At 44.2% G+C, this 14,515-nt stretch overlaps 1 protein-coding gene across 2 annotated transcripts in view; it reads right to left on the reverse strand.

Moving 5' to 3' along the window:
* Positions 1-412: 412 nt before the first annotated feature.
* Positions 413-14,515, reverse strand: part of Acss2 (acyl-CoA synthetase short chain family member 2) — a 45,450-nt gene continuing 31,347 nt past the window's right edge. Inside the window, exons 6-19 of one of the 2 annotated variants that reach the window (XM_047540922.1) lie at positions 14,210-14,285; positions 13,945-14,059; positions 13,083-13,121; positions 7,940-8,077; positions 6,618-6,788; positions 6,178-6,311; positions 5,854-5,986; positions 5,717-5,773; positions 5,453-5,533; positions 3,872-3,980; positions 2,215-2,283; positions 1,705-1,881; positions 1,086-1,160; positions 413-953 (exon numbers count right to left, since the gene is read on the reverse strand). In XM_047540922.1, coding sequence (XP_047396878.1) covers positions 826-953; positions 1,086-1,160; positions 1,705-1,881; positions 2,215-2,283; positions 3,872-3,980; positions 5,453-5,533; positions 5,717-5,773; positions 5,854-5,986; positions 6,178-6,311; positions 6,618-6,788; positions 7,940-8,077; positions 13,083-13,121; positions 13,945-14,059; positions 14,210-14,285 — 1,502 coding nt within the window. In that variant the 3' untranslated portion in view covers positions 413-825. The remainder of the gene's footprint in view (positions 954-1,085; positions 1,161-1,704; positions 1,882-2,214; positions 2,284-3,871; positions 3,981-5,452; positions 5,534-5,716; positions 5,774-5,853; positions 5,987-6,177; positions 6,312-6,617; positions 6,789-7,939; positions 8,078-13,082; positions 13,122-13,944; positions 14,060-14,209; positions 14,286-14,515) is intronic. The other variant, XM_047540924.1, reaches the window with a different exon arrangement.

The following is a 14,515-nucleotide window of genomic DNA, read 5'->3' on the forward strand; positions in this document are numbered from 1 at the left end:
GCCTGCCTTTGCCCAAAACAAAATTTTTAGAAGGAAGACACTGAGGTAGTCCTGGGGAATATCACGTCCCTTCCTACCTGCCACACAGAGCAGCTGCATATGCAGCCTGAAAGATACCTAAGAAACCAGTCACCACCTTCTTAAGGTTACAAACTTTATTCCTACAACCATGGGGCTTAAGCATGAATAGGGCAAGAAAAAGAGTTTCATGTGAGTGTGTCTCTCATGGGCAGGCCTCTGTTCATAGAAAGGTGGGTACAGGACAAGGAACACAAGGTCCTCTGATCCTAGTAACAAAATACACCCACTCCTTCTGAGAAGTAGATGATCCAAAAAGTATCTGGAGATTGAACCGGCTTACATAGTGTCTGGAGCAAATGGGGGAATTCAGATTCAGAACAGAAGCAGCAAAGTATTTTAAAAAATAATTATTATTCCTGACTCACAAACTGTCATTCCTAAAGACAAGTGCATTTCCAAGATAAGTACTGGTGCTTCCTGAGAAAGCTGACACAGGATTATAGGGTTGGCTCCCAGCTTCAGTCTAGGCCCTCATTTACCCTCTGAACAATTAACTTGGGTTAGGGACATGGCCTTCAGGTCCCTATACTGGACTTGGAAAGTTCTTTGGAGACTGGAGACATATTAGTCCGAGGCTGACTTGGGCCTTTGTCCCTTTCGCCTGACAGTCACAGGAAACCGTTTCCGTATAGGAACAAAGTGTGGGTCAGGATTGGCCCTTGGTACTCCTGGATTGGGGACAGGGAGGATGGGCAGAACTTTGGAGAGCCAAGCAGGAAAATCCTGAGTAAAGGAGAGTCTTGTTCACTGGATGGTCAGGCAGCGGTGGCTAAAGAGGTGACTGATGACAGATGGATCAGCCACTGTAGATGTATCCCCCAGGTCGTGGTCATTCTGAGCAATCTTCCGAAGCACTCGCCTCATGATTTTCCCTGGGGGACCACAGGCCTCTGGTTACTTAGTGACAGCACTAACCCACCCAGCCCTGCCAAAGGCTTTCATCCACACACCCCACACCACTGAGCCTCAGCATAAACCCAATCCCTCGAGGTATCTGAACATACCTGAGCGGGTTTTAGGCAAGCCAGGTGCATTCTGGATGTAGTCTGGTGTGGCAATCGGGCCAATTTTTTCTCTTACTGTAATCAACAAAGCATCAAGTATTTCTTCAGCACCTTTAGCCAGACTCCCAAAAGCCAAGGGAGAGATGGTTTGGTTTCCCATCTGTTCCCCACCTGCCTATAGAGTCCTTCTCAGGTTCTCTGCCTCTCTTATTACATCTTAATCCATCTTCATGGAACTTTGGCTCTAGAATCAGCCTGCCAGAATTTAAATACACCTTTCAGGAAGTGTAGTCTTAGGCAAGTGATTTAACTTCTCTGTACCTGAAGTTTCTTCATCTTTAAAACTAGAGTAACAATAGGATCTGTTTCATGGAGGTGATTATAGGGATTAAGTGGGGTCATGCATTTAAAGCACTGAGCCCAGTGGTGGCACAAAAAAGTATTATATAAATGTTGGCTACTATTATTCTCTTCATGGAAAGACTAACGGAAACTGAGTAAGTAGAGATTGATCAGCTCGTGGGACCCCTGAGCTCTATTCATGGTTTGGGGAACCATGCTGCAGCCCCTCCCTAACAACAAGCAGACCCTCTAGTCCTTGCCCAGAGGGGCTCCTCACTCTGCTTCTTGAGCTCCTCAGTGAGGGTAGGGCTGAAGCTGTGGCCATCACACAGGGTAACAAAGCAGTAGAGGCATTCGCCCTTCACAGGATGAGGATGGCCCACCACAGCTGCTTCTGCCACAGCCTCGTGTTCCACAAGTGCTGACTCCACCTCTGCTGTACTCAGCAAGTGTCCTTGTCAAGAGAAAGGAAATGCCATGAGAGATTCCAGCCTTTGCCCCAGCCTTTGTTCCATCAGTACCCACAGGGCAGACCCAGTCGGGTCACATGGGGAATGCCCTTCATTCAGTCCTCACGTGGCATGTTTCCAGTTACCTCACCACCCTGGATCCCTCTTCTAGGCATTTTCCAGTGCTGATCATTCTTCCAAAACCTGGGCCCAGAACTGAATACCACATTCCACACATGGTCTGGTCAAAGGACAGTCCTGGGTCTCTAGGAAGGCTTTAGCTGGGAGTTGTCAGGGGAACAGAGCTAATGAAATGGTAGGGGGTCCTGGGCCCTCACCAGATACATTAAGCATGTCATCAATCCTGCCAGTGATCCAGTAATAGCCATCCTGGTCGCGCCGGCAGCCTGGGAAGAAATGCACCACATAATAAATACCCCACGATAGGATATGTGATCCATATTACCAAACTGCCATACCCACAGCTGTAGACTTCTAACAAGTCTTCCTGCTTCCAACCTCCATGATGCCCCCACTGATCCCCACCTTCTGGTATTTAAAGCCCTGTATAGTACTTTTTCTCATTGTATAGGGTCAGTGCATGTAATCAACAGAATTTGATAGAAATGATGGGATGTAATTTCTGAGATTAGATTACAGAAGACAATGGCTTCCATCTTGGATACATTCTCTCAGATCATGTACTCTAGGGAAAGCCAGCAGCCACATTGTGAGTAGCCCTACAGAGAAACCCAGATGGTGAGGAACTGAGTATTGTTGCCAAGAGCCATGTGAGTCAGTAAGGAAGTGGGTCCTCTGTCATACCTTCAGATAACTACAGCCCCTACCAACAGTTTGATTGCAACCCATGAGAGACACTTAACCAAGAACCAACCAGCTAAGCAGTTTACTGCTCCTGATACTCAGAAACTGTATGAGATAATATAATACTCATTATTTTAAGCTACCAACTTTGAGGGTAATTGATTCTGTGGCAGTAAATAACTAATATACCCATCACAAATCTATATTCTATAACCCAGGTAGTTGTTTTCTAAACAGTAAATTAGTTATCACTCCCCTGCTTACAACCTGTAAATGTCTCTCATTGTGCTTTGAATAAAATCTAAACTGCTCATCATGGCCCACAAGACCCTATATTATTTACCTCTCCAGCTTCATGTGATATGTTTCCCTGTGCTTACTAGCCATACAGGCTTCAGTCCATTCCTCTTTCATTTCAAGCTGTGTTGGAGCTGGGGGTGTAACTTAATGGTAGAGCACTTGCCTAGCATGCACAAGGCCCTGGGTTAGTTACCCAGCACCACAACAAACAAACAAACAACAACAACAACAAAAAGACCAACTTGTATCCCACTGCACACAATACTCTTAAATCTCAATTTCCCTGTATCTGGTTCTTTTTCACCCCTCAAGTCTCTGCTCAAATATCAGTTCAGAAAAGCCACCTCTGACCACTCTCTACTCTGTGTTTAGTAGCTGTCCCTGAAGACACTCTTTATCACATTATTTTTATCATACTACTTACCTCTACCTAAGATAAGCTTATTTACTTGTTTGTTGGATTTATTGTCTGTCCCCTTCCAACTATAATATAAATCCCATGATAACAGATACTTTGACTATGTTATTCATAGTAATATCCCTTGTGATTATTAAATCAGTGGTTGGGCATAGTAGATGCCCAATAAATACTTATGGATGAGTGGCCTAGTGGACAAACAGGCCCCTAACATGGATGACACAGTAGCACAGGAGCAAGAAACAAGAAAAATCTCAGACATTTAATGTCAGATGGCATCATACTGAGACCTTTCCTGCAATACTCATTCCTCTGTGGCTCTGCCTAGTTACCAGACACTGATATTTAGGACATGTTCATTTCTGTTCTTCATTCCTAACCAACTCTTCTGGAAAACTGAAGGTGAAGGTATGTCTTAGGGGAGGTGCAAGGAGAGGATAGCCAAGGCTCACCATCTCCTGTCACGTAGTACCCGGGGAACTTCTTAAAGTAGGTGGTCTCAAAGCGTGTGTGGTTCCCATAAACCGTGCGCATTATCCCTGGCCAGGGCTGTTTAAACACCTGTGGAGGGAGGAAGGCACAGTGATCACAACTGCTAGGCTGTCTCAGAGGAAGATAATCACAGCTTTGCTAAACATGAGGGAAAATACCCTAAAGTCCATTCCTGAGAAGTAAGACAAAGTATAAGCTTTGGAGATGGATGATCCTGGCTTCGAATCCCAACTCCGCCACTTACTAGCTGTGTGATCATGGGAAAGTAACTTTGCTCCTCTGAGCTTCAGAATCCTCATTTGTAAACCCAAGAAAATAATTTCTATCTTCTAAAGTTATTTTGAGGATTAAATTAATAGTATGTGGAAACTTCTTCACACAGTATTCTGTTAGTCATAAGCTTTTAGTAAATCTGAATCTCCTTTTGGGTAATCCCTTAGAAAAATAAGTCCATCTTAAAGCAAAATGAAAACAGTCATATAAAAAAATGGAACTCAAACAGATGTGGTGGCACATGACTATAATGCCTTCTGTTCAGGAGACTAAGCGGGGGGGGGGGGGGGCAGGGGTTACAGGTTCAAGAACATCCTGGACAACTTATCAAGACTCTATCTCAAAAAATAAGAAGGACTAGGGATATAGCTCAGTGGTAGAGTGCCCCTGGGTTCAATCTCCAGTACCACACCAAAAACAAAACAACAAAAAAAGTGGGACCCACACATGAGTAAATAATAATACTCTGTGGTAGCAGATTGATAGGACAGATGGAATTCTAGTCTGAGTCAGAAGGCCTAGATTCAAGTCCTAACCCCTGTTACTAACTTGTTCTTGGGAAAATGAAATTGCTTAGGATCTGGAGGACATGGCTGATAAGAGCCCTATTAAGTACTAACACAAATGTTAGTAATAGCTAACTTTATTGAGCACTAACTTTTAGGTTCTGTGCTAACCCCTTTGCATGAATTATCTAATTTAATCAACCAAACAGCCACAGGAGACAAAAGTACTATTATAACCCAACTTTCCAAATAAGAAAAGTTAGGTTTAAAGGTATTAGGTGACTTCTCTGAGGTCACAGAAGAGGTAGAGCCAGGATTTGAATGCAGGTAGACTGACTCAAGAACCTACTTGCCTACTATTTTTAAGCCTTCTGTCTCAAGAATTTTGCCAAAGGAAAAATTAGGACTGTCTTTCATACCCAAAAAAGTATCATAGGCAACCTTTGAACAGATTCTTAAAAGGCCCATAAGAGTGCTGGAGTTGTGGCTCAGTATGTGTGAGGCCCTGGGTTTGATGCCCACATATAAATAAATAAATAAAAGATCCAGTGATCTTTGTGCACCAAAAGGCAGAGATGCAAAGTATCTATAAGGATTCCCCCTGAAGTCTTTTAGCAGAGAACAAACCCCCAACTGAGGAGCTTCAGTTCTAAGCAGCTACCAGGACAGACTAGGTTATTAACTCTGAAGCAGAGTACCCTTGGTAGTAGATCCTTTCTCTTCTTCAAAGTCCCCTCACCCCAGGCAAAGCCAGGGCCTTACCAGATAACCTTCAGCTTCACCTTCCAACTCTTCCCCAGACTCATTCAGGATTGCAGGAGCTACACCAAAGAATGGGAAGGACTAAAAGCAAATAGGAGACAGAACCCAAGAAAAGGAATGAGACAATTCTTACTCAACTACCAAGGAGCACCAGAACCCCAAATTCCTCATACATATAGGTCCAGTGCCCCACTCTCTAGTAGGCCAAATGCCCCAAGACCCTACCCCTGCCCAGCCCAGAACCAACAGGGGAAATTCACTCACAGCAGAACCAGGTTTCATGGGTGTGGCACCAGGGAGGGGGGTCAGCATGTGGCCACCCTGTGGAAGTCATAGATCAGGGGTTTGAGTCAGTTTTCCAACATTGTCCCTGAGCCCAGCCTTCTGAACCCCTCACTCACTGTCTCTGTTTGCCAGAAGGTGTCCACGATGGGGCAGCGCTGGGCACCTACCACCCGGTGGTACCACAGCCAGGCCTCAGGGTTGATAGGTTCACCCACTGTCCCTAGCACCTGCAAGGATGCCCGGCTATGCCTTGGGCAGGGAATGGGAGAGAGGAAATTTCTGAGTACCACTGGGAGCCAGGGTACACATGTCCTGGTCCTTCTCTTACCTCCTCCCCTATTCAGGTCAGGGAATTGGGACAATGAAAGAAACTATGCACAAAGGACAGCACCCAGCTCTGAAGGATATTGATGGGACAGCAACTGGGAAGGGGGTCTCACTTGATGACAGGTTCATCTCCAAACTTCATGAGCAGACGAATGGCTGTGGGAGCTGTGTAGAACTTGGTCACCTTGTATTTGTCCACGATACTCCACAGTCGACTCACATCGGGGTATGTAGGGATCCCTTCAAACTGATCCCAGTGAAAGTAGATCATTCCTGGTCCTTCCCAATAGTTCTTCCACTCCCCTAACATTCCCTCAGCTTCAATAGTTTGCCCTATCCAACCAACCATGTCTTCAGTGCCTGCCCAGACAAGCAGAGAACTTTCTAGTCACCATACACAACTCCCTCAAGGACTCCTCTTTTTCCAGGAAACAAGTCATTGTGTAAGTCCCACTGCCTCCTAGAATAAGTGCCTTGGGAAGCAGTCACCCAGGATAACCTTGTCCATCCCCCAGCTAGGCCAGGTGACCATGGGTTTCAGCTCCATTCTCACCAAAACACTGGTGGCACCATTTGCCAGTGGTCCATAGGTGACATAGGAATGACCAGTGATCCAGCCAATGTCTGCTGTGCACCAAAACACATCCTCTGTGTGGAAGTCAAACACATACTTGAAGGTCGTAGCCACATAAAGCATGTAACCGCCAACTGTGTGCACCACACCCTGTGAAGGAATGGTGCTTCAGGTTGGGGTCTTGTACCCAACTCCACTGACCAAAAACTGGAAGCTGGGCAGAGCTAGAGCAGCCTTTCTCAGGGATTCTGACCCTGCCAGCATCCCTTTTACAGCATTGTCTCTCTTCCATCTTCTTTCTCCATGCTCTCATCTTATCTCCTTTATCACATTCCTGATATCACACATGCACAGCATCCCATCATTCCCACCCACACCCTCAAATTGTATTTATTTATATTTGGTACTGGGGACTGAACCCATGGGTATTCTACCACTGAGCTACATCCCCAGACCTTTTTATTTTTTTGAGCTAGGCTCAAAATTCCCAGGCTCAAATTTTTTTTATTTTTTTGAGCTAGGCTCAAAATTCCCAGTTCTTGAACTTGCAATCCTCTTGCCTCAACCTCCTGAGTTGCTAGGATTACAGGCATACACCATAGTCCCCAGGAACCTCAGATTATATGTCTAAGCCATCCGCAGCACTCACACACACACACACACTTGCATCTGTGTATTTGCATCCACACACTCAATTGCACATTGTGAGAGTGACTGGAATAAGTAGTTACTCTTATTCCATCCCTAACCTATCCCTAGAAAAGAGAGGCCAAAATTGAGGGGTATTCCAAAGCATGGAGAGAAAAACTTAGGGATGGGGTGGGTAGAAACAGAGTGACATAGCTTTCAAGTCTTTCAGATCAATCAGAAAGTCAGTTTTGTTAAGTCTTTGTGGCAGAGGAGTAGACGTCAACAGTGAACCATGAAGAAGTAATTGAACTCTAAGAGCTAAGGTCCAAGAAACCCAAGAGAAATTCCTGTGCCCACCCTTGACCTTGAATTGAAAGTGACAGCTCTCTTCCAACCAAACCATGAGAGAATGGTCAAATAGCATCCATGTCAGTCACATGGACTGGTCCTTTCACCCTTTTCTGGGAACCATGAAAGCCCCCATCTGTCTTGTCTCACCCTGGGCTTCACCATCTAGTAACTGAGAATTTGCATCTTAATTTGATTTAGAAAAGGTAATGTGACATTTCTAAAACTCAGGGTTGTAGAATAAAATTCCTGTTGCTACATGCCTTCTCAGAAACCCACTTTTTATTCCTACATAGTACAGACAACCATACATATACACTTGCCTTGGGTTTGCCTGTGGAGCCACTGGTGTATAGGATGAAGAGTGGGTCTTCAGCGTCACACCACTCAGGTTCAAACTCATCCCCTGCCTCTTGCATGAGTTCATGCCACCACAGATCAATCCCTTGATTCCAGGAGATCTGCAGAGAGAAGAAGACAAGAATGGCCAGGGAAGGGCTATGAGCAACTCATGATGGGAGCAGGAGATAGCCCTACCTGGCACCTGGAGGGATGGGGTGGGACTAGTAGATGAAGTTACAGGAAGGGAAGGAGGGCAAGGATAGAATGGGGCAAAACAAAACAAATGGAACCACAGGTCTCCTGGGTTCTTCAAGCACCCTGACATCCTTATTCCACCTCTACCCTAGCACTCCCCTCACCAAGGCTCAGGCTGAATTGGTTCCTTCCCATCCTTCAATTCTCAGCTGAAATGTCACCTTCTTAGAAGGGTTTTACCTAAACAATATCTGATAGATTCCCATCCCATTCCTGCTAATTTTATTAACCACAACATTGTATTTCTCAAATAGGACATATTTCCACTGATTTTATTTAATTGTTTGCTTGATTATTGTATCCCCCAACTAGATAGTGACCTCTAGGATGGCAGGGGCACATCTGCCCTTTTTTTACCCCTAAGTCCCCAACACCTGGTAAAGTCCCTGACACTCAAAAGACATTTTTTGTTGGATGAATGAGTATGCACACACAGCCTGCATACACACATGTACTATGGAACTAGTGGCTCATCAGTAGGGATGCAGACACCACACAATTTAGAAATGCAAAATTAGTCAGAGTCTACAGGTGAGGTGGGCACTCAACCCTGTTAGTAGTAAAAGAAATCAACAGATCTTGATCCAAGCACTTTTTCCTGTATATCCAGAACATATCCACATCAGGGGGTTCTCTCTTGCCTTTACAGCAACTGATACCCGGGGGGTTTCCCATAGCAGTTTCTGCTTGAGGAGATAGGTTCCATTCAGCAGGAAGCCTTGCTTCAGGATGATGGAGAAGGACCAAAGTGGATTCCTCCCAGGAGGAAGAATAATTGATAACGACCTAGATCTGTCATCCTGAAAATTATCTCAAGTCTGAGACTATTGTCCTTTCATAGCTACATCACTTTTTTGCAATATCATTTTTTTGGGGGCGAAGGAGAACAATGCTGGGTATAGTACCCAGAATAGGCATCTATCCTACCACTAAGCTATATCCCTAGACCTATATCTTTTTTTTTTTTTTTTGGTACTGAGGATTGAACCCATAGGTGCTTTACCACTGAGCTACATCCCCAGCTCTTTTTATTTTTTATTTTGAAACAGGGTTTTACTAAGTTGCTGAAGTTGTCTCTAAACTTTCAATTCCTCTTCCTCAGCCTTCTGAATTGCAGGGATTACAGGCATGTGCCACCACGCTGAGCTATATCGCCTCTTGGAACACCAGTTTTTTAAATCTACTCTTTGTTGGGTAAAATTGGAATCCCTGGATTTATCAAAAAATTACACTGGATTTTAATTCCACTTCTGCCACTTCCTAGCTATGTGCCCTTGAGCAAGTCAGTCTACCTCAAGTTACTCCTTTTTGAAATGAGGATAGTCATGGGCTGGGGTTGTAGCTCAGTGGTACAGCGGTTGCCTGGGATGTGTGACACCCTGGGTTCAACCTTCAGCACCGCATATAAATAAATAAGTAAAGGTCCATCGACAACTAAAAAAAAATTTTTTTAAATGAGGATAGTCATTCTGGCCTTACCACCTCAAAAGACTTTGAAAACACCAAAAGAAAAGGATATTATTTAATAAACATTAAGTTTTGGAATGTCCTGGGGGTACGTTGGGGAGGGTTGGGGAAGACTAGTGAATGTCAGAAGGGATAGAGGTTAAGTTCAATGACCACTGGAAGATATACTTAAGGGTGTGATGATATGAGAACTGTTTGGGGTTTGCTTTAGATGTCTCAAAGCCCTTTTATATTAATTGGATTTTTTTAAGTACTTGGGATTCAAGCCAGGGCCTTACTTGCTAAGCAAGTATTCTACCACTGAGCTACATCCCCAGCATTTAAAAAAAATTCTCTTTTGTGACAAGGTCTTGCTAAGTTGCCCATGCTGGCCTCAAACTTGTGATCCTGCTGCTTCAGCCTCCCAAGTAGTGGGATTACATGTGTGTGCCCCCACACCTGGCTTCATTAGATTCTTCAATGTTTGATGGCCCTGGCTGACAAGTAGTAATGCCAATGTTAAAGAAATGCCCTTCTCCCATTACATGGAAATATGCTAATTTATTATGTGTATATTTGGTTTAAGAAAAAATCCCAAAGCAGCAGGGTATAATGGTGCATGCCTGTAATCCCAACAACTTGGGAGGTGGAAACAGGAGAATCACAAATTTGAGGCTAGACTCAATAACTCAGAGAGACCCTCAGCAACTTAGTGTCTCAAACTTAAAAGTAAAAAGGACTGGGATAGAGCTAAGTGGAAAAGTGCCCCTGGGTTCAATTCCAAGTTTAAAAAAAATCCTGAAGTATTAGGCATGTACCTTGATTAATTAGAAAATGACTCTCCATATACTCCTCTTTGTGTTCTACCTGCCCCTTACTCTATAGAATTTGAAGTTTTAGCATATGAACATCATAAGAAGGATAATCGCAGTCCAAGTGAGGGTGGCATTAAAAATAACAAAAAGAAGAGAGAGAAGCTGCCTTAGCTAAAAAATATAAGAACATTTTTGGTAGAAGATCTATAATGGGTTTGTGTATATTATCACATGGATCCTGTTTTTCCCTGCCAAATGTTGTTTTTTGTTTTTTGGTTTTTTTTGTACCGGGGATTGAACCCAGGAATGCTTAACCACTGAACAACATCCCCACATTCCCAGTCCTGTTTATTTTTTATTTAGAGATAGGGCCTCACTGAGTTGCTTAGGGTCTTGTTAAGTTTTTGAGGTTGGCTTTGAACTCGAGATCCTCCTGCCTCAGCCTCCTAAGCTGCTGGGATGACAGGCATGCACCACTGCACTCAGCCCAAGTGATCTCTTGAGCTGAAGATGTTAATGTATTTAAGCAGAATTATGTCAATATTGGTTGGAGAAATAATGCTGGTCTACTGTGAATTGTCATAAGATAAAAAATAGTTAACATTGTGGTTCTGCAAGTAGGGTATTCTTGTAAAACTGATTCCTTTTATGTGTGTGTTTGTGTATAGGGAGTAGTGGAGGAGGTGGGGTACTCCAGGTGTACAGTCAATAATGAGCACCAGGAAGCAGGATGAGATCAATTAGTGAAGTAAACTTTGGCTGTGAATTGGGTGTGGGCCTGTGAGGCCTTCCATCCAGGAAAAGGTTTAAATTTTCTAAAGTAAAAATTGGGAAGTTGGTCTTTGCTCTCTGACTAGGATAGCTTCAGGGAGGGGAACTGCCAGATATGGAAGAGGAATATAAGGGAGTTCACTGGTGATATGGTTGGGAAGGGTACCTGCAAGTTGTGCCAGGCCCTCCAGTGAAGATTGCTTAAGGATGAAGTGTCTAGAGCTCGGCCAAGATTTTTATAGCTTTTACTGCCACTTTCAGACCAACAAACCTGGACTTTGTAAATCTATTTTTATACCCTTTGGTCTTTTGGAAACTGATTGTTTTCACTACCAAACAGTAAAAATCCAAGAGCCTGCAGTTTGAGGTAGAATTACAAGAGTTTGTTATTTGTTTTATGGTCTTCCTTTTAGAAATGTCAGTCTGCCGGGTAGGGTAGTGATTCAGTGGTAGAGTGCTTGCCTGGTACATGTGAGGCACTGGGTTCGAACTTCAGAATCACATAAAAATAAATAAAATAAAATATTGAGTCCACTTACAACTAAAAATATATTTAAAAAGAAATGCCAGCCTACTGTATTAAGGGAAAGCAATAACAGCTAACATTTATTGAGTAGTTACACATTAAGCACCATATGTATATTGACAAAATCCTAGAGACAGTTACAACTATTATCCTATTTTACAGATGGGGAAACTGAAGCAAGAGAGCTTAAGCAACTGGTCCAAGCTTACACAGTAGCAGAGCCAGAATTTGAACCCAGGTGGTCTGGCTCCAGAGCCTGTTCCCTAGGCTCCCAAGTTTGTTACCCCTTTCAAAAGAGGGATTTGGTCCGTGCTTGAGTTTTAAAAGGAAAGCAGTGTTTCCTAAGAACCAGATCTGTTTCTGCCATACTGATGAGAATAGAGAAGAAGGGTTTATATATATACCATTAGCATAAGAGATTTATCATAGAAGACTTAGAGTAAGGTAACCTGTGAAGATGGAAAAACTCATATAGGAACAGTGAGCTTTGTTGTATTTTAGTAAGGAAAGGCATTTCCTTCCTTCCTTCCTTCCTTCTCTGGGGATTAAACTTGGGACCTCATGCATGGTAAGCAAGTGCTCTATCCCTTCTGGGCTACATCCACAGCCCAGAAGATGTTTGCTTTTAAACATGTTTATTATCATCTCTCTATTACTAATAAGGAAAATGAAACCCAGAGGGGAGAGATGATTTATTCAATCAAGGTCATACAGCTAAAACTTAGTTTCTGGACTCCAGGTCCACTCTCTTCTCTAACCTAAACTGCTGAACACCCACTTATGGACCTCCCTTCTTAGAAACACCTGCAGTGTGACTTTTGTTCAGTTTAATATTCAATCACATCAAAGAGTTGTGTGCAGTTTGTAAATCCCAAAGTAATATATAAATGTATTTAGGAATCTTCTACTGTCCTATATAAAACTTATTTTTTCATTTGTCTAACTCCTCAACTTGATGGTGAATTCCCAAGTCAGGAGCTGTGTACCTCCTCTGCCTGTTCCTCTTCTGTCTCTCCTGGCTCTGCCCTAGCTAACTACACAGTAAATGTTTTCTGACAGGTTACCTGGTTCTCTCTTCCACAGGGGTCTAAGCATCAGGAATGAAATTCTTGCTGTATTCTAGTTGACAGAGGCAACAACAGACATTTGATTTCACAACACTTCTGAGTGACATAGATGTCAAGGATTGCAGGAGCAAGGGAAGGATGTTAGGTCTGGCAGCCACCTCAATGGGACAAACAAGCAAGAAGCAGATGGACATATGACAAGCACATAGGGAAGCAGTGCCCAAGGCAGTGCAGAAGTGGATACCTGGGGCTGGATGCACTTGAATTTCTCTTTCAGCTTATCCTGTTAAGAGCCCATGGAATGGAAAGGCTGATGAGCAAGGTCCAAGGACAGAGAGGTGGGAGGGAAGGGTGAGTGTGTTCTAAACTCCTGAATGTCTCAGGTTCCCCCTCTTACTAGTTCCCCCTGTCTCTATTTTCCTAATCCTAATTCCAGCCCCTATATGTGTAGAATCCCTAACACTGATTGGACTCTCTGATCTCCCTAAACTAAACTAGGGCCAGTCTAGCCTCAAAACCACTCAGAGGGGGGAAAAGAAAGACAACTCAGGGTCCTTTAAGTCACTGAATCTAAGTAACTTCTGTTCTTTTGAACCCCAGAACTTTTATTACTTAATGCCCCTCACACCTGGAGGCCACCATCAGTTTTTCTACTGCTCCCACCAGAAGCACTGGATTCAAAGCTAAAGAGCCATCCTGAGGGCTGGACCCCGGGACCTTCTGTGGTAGGCATCCCCTTGTCTATAAAGATAGCCCACCCTAAGTCATAGCCCAGTCAATATGACTATATACAATCACCCAAGTTGGCATGTTTCCAACCCAAGCCCACGTCCTTAGGATCACCTGTGCCAATCAAGATACTCCAACCAGCACAAGAAGTCTCCTGCATAACTTTTCATGCTAAGTTCCTGAGGTCCAAGGGCCTCTCTATTCATATTCAAGGTCAAAGTCCCCTGTTCCCAGCCAGCCCTGCAAAAGGCAGCATTCCTACAATGTCTCCCAGATCCTTAGTATTATGATGAAGTAAAGAAAACATCAGACACTTCTTGGGCAGGAAGAGGGAGGAAATCTGAGCCTAGAGGAGGGTATAGCAGTGCCAGACTCACCTGTACATCTGGGCATGGCCTCTTAATTGGGGGAGACTGGCTGGGGGAGTCACCCGTGCCCAGCTCTGCCCGCCCCAGGTGCTTGACCACAATGCAGCATCTCACTGGGAAACCCCTGGAGGAAAGAAAAGCCTGAAGTGGTAGCCCAATTGGCTTAAAAGAGAAGTTGGTGAGACTCACCCATGTTCATTTAGGCAGGGCGGGCGGGACAAGGAAAGCTGTCACTGGGGAAAGGCTCAATCAACCCCGAGCACTAGCCACTTACTTTTCCCGACACTTCTCCAGGGACTCGTCGGCCAGCTCCTTCAGGTTCACAAGCTTTTCCCCCCTGTAGAAGGCATCTTTGGGAGCAATAAACATTCGAAGCCTTAGTAGGCGCTATACTCCCTAGCAGGCACAATGTCCTTAGGGCTCTTCCTGAGTGGGCCTCTTGACTCTGGCTCTTCCAGCTGATTTGGGCTGACAGAAGGTCAGCTGAGGTGGGGCAGGAGAGGAAAGGCAGGCAGTGCCTACCTTCCATTCTGAGCAGCTCCAAACCAACGAGCTGATTAAAGACCAAAATTCAAGGTGT

This window comes from Sciurus carolinensis, chromosome 2 (assembly GCF_902686445.1).
Source record: "Sciurus carolinensis chromosome 2, mSciCar1.2, whole genome shotgun sequence".
In the NCBI taxonomy this organism is placed as follows: domain Eukaryota; kingdom Metazoa; phylum Chordata; class Mammalia; order Rodentia; family Sciuridae; genus Sciurus; species Sciurus carolinensis.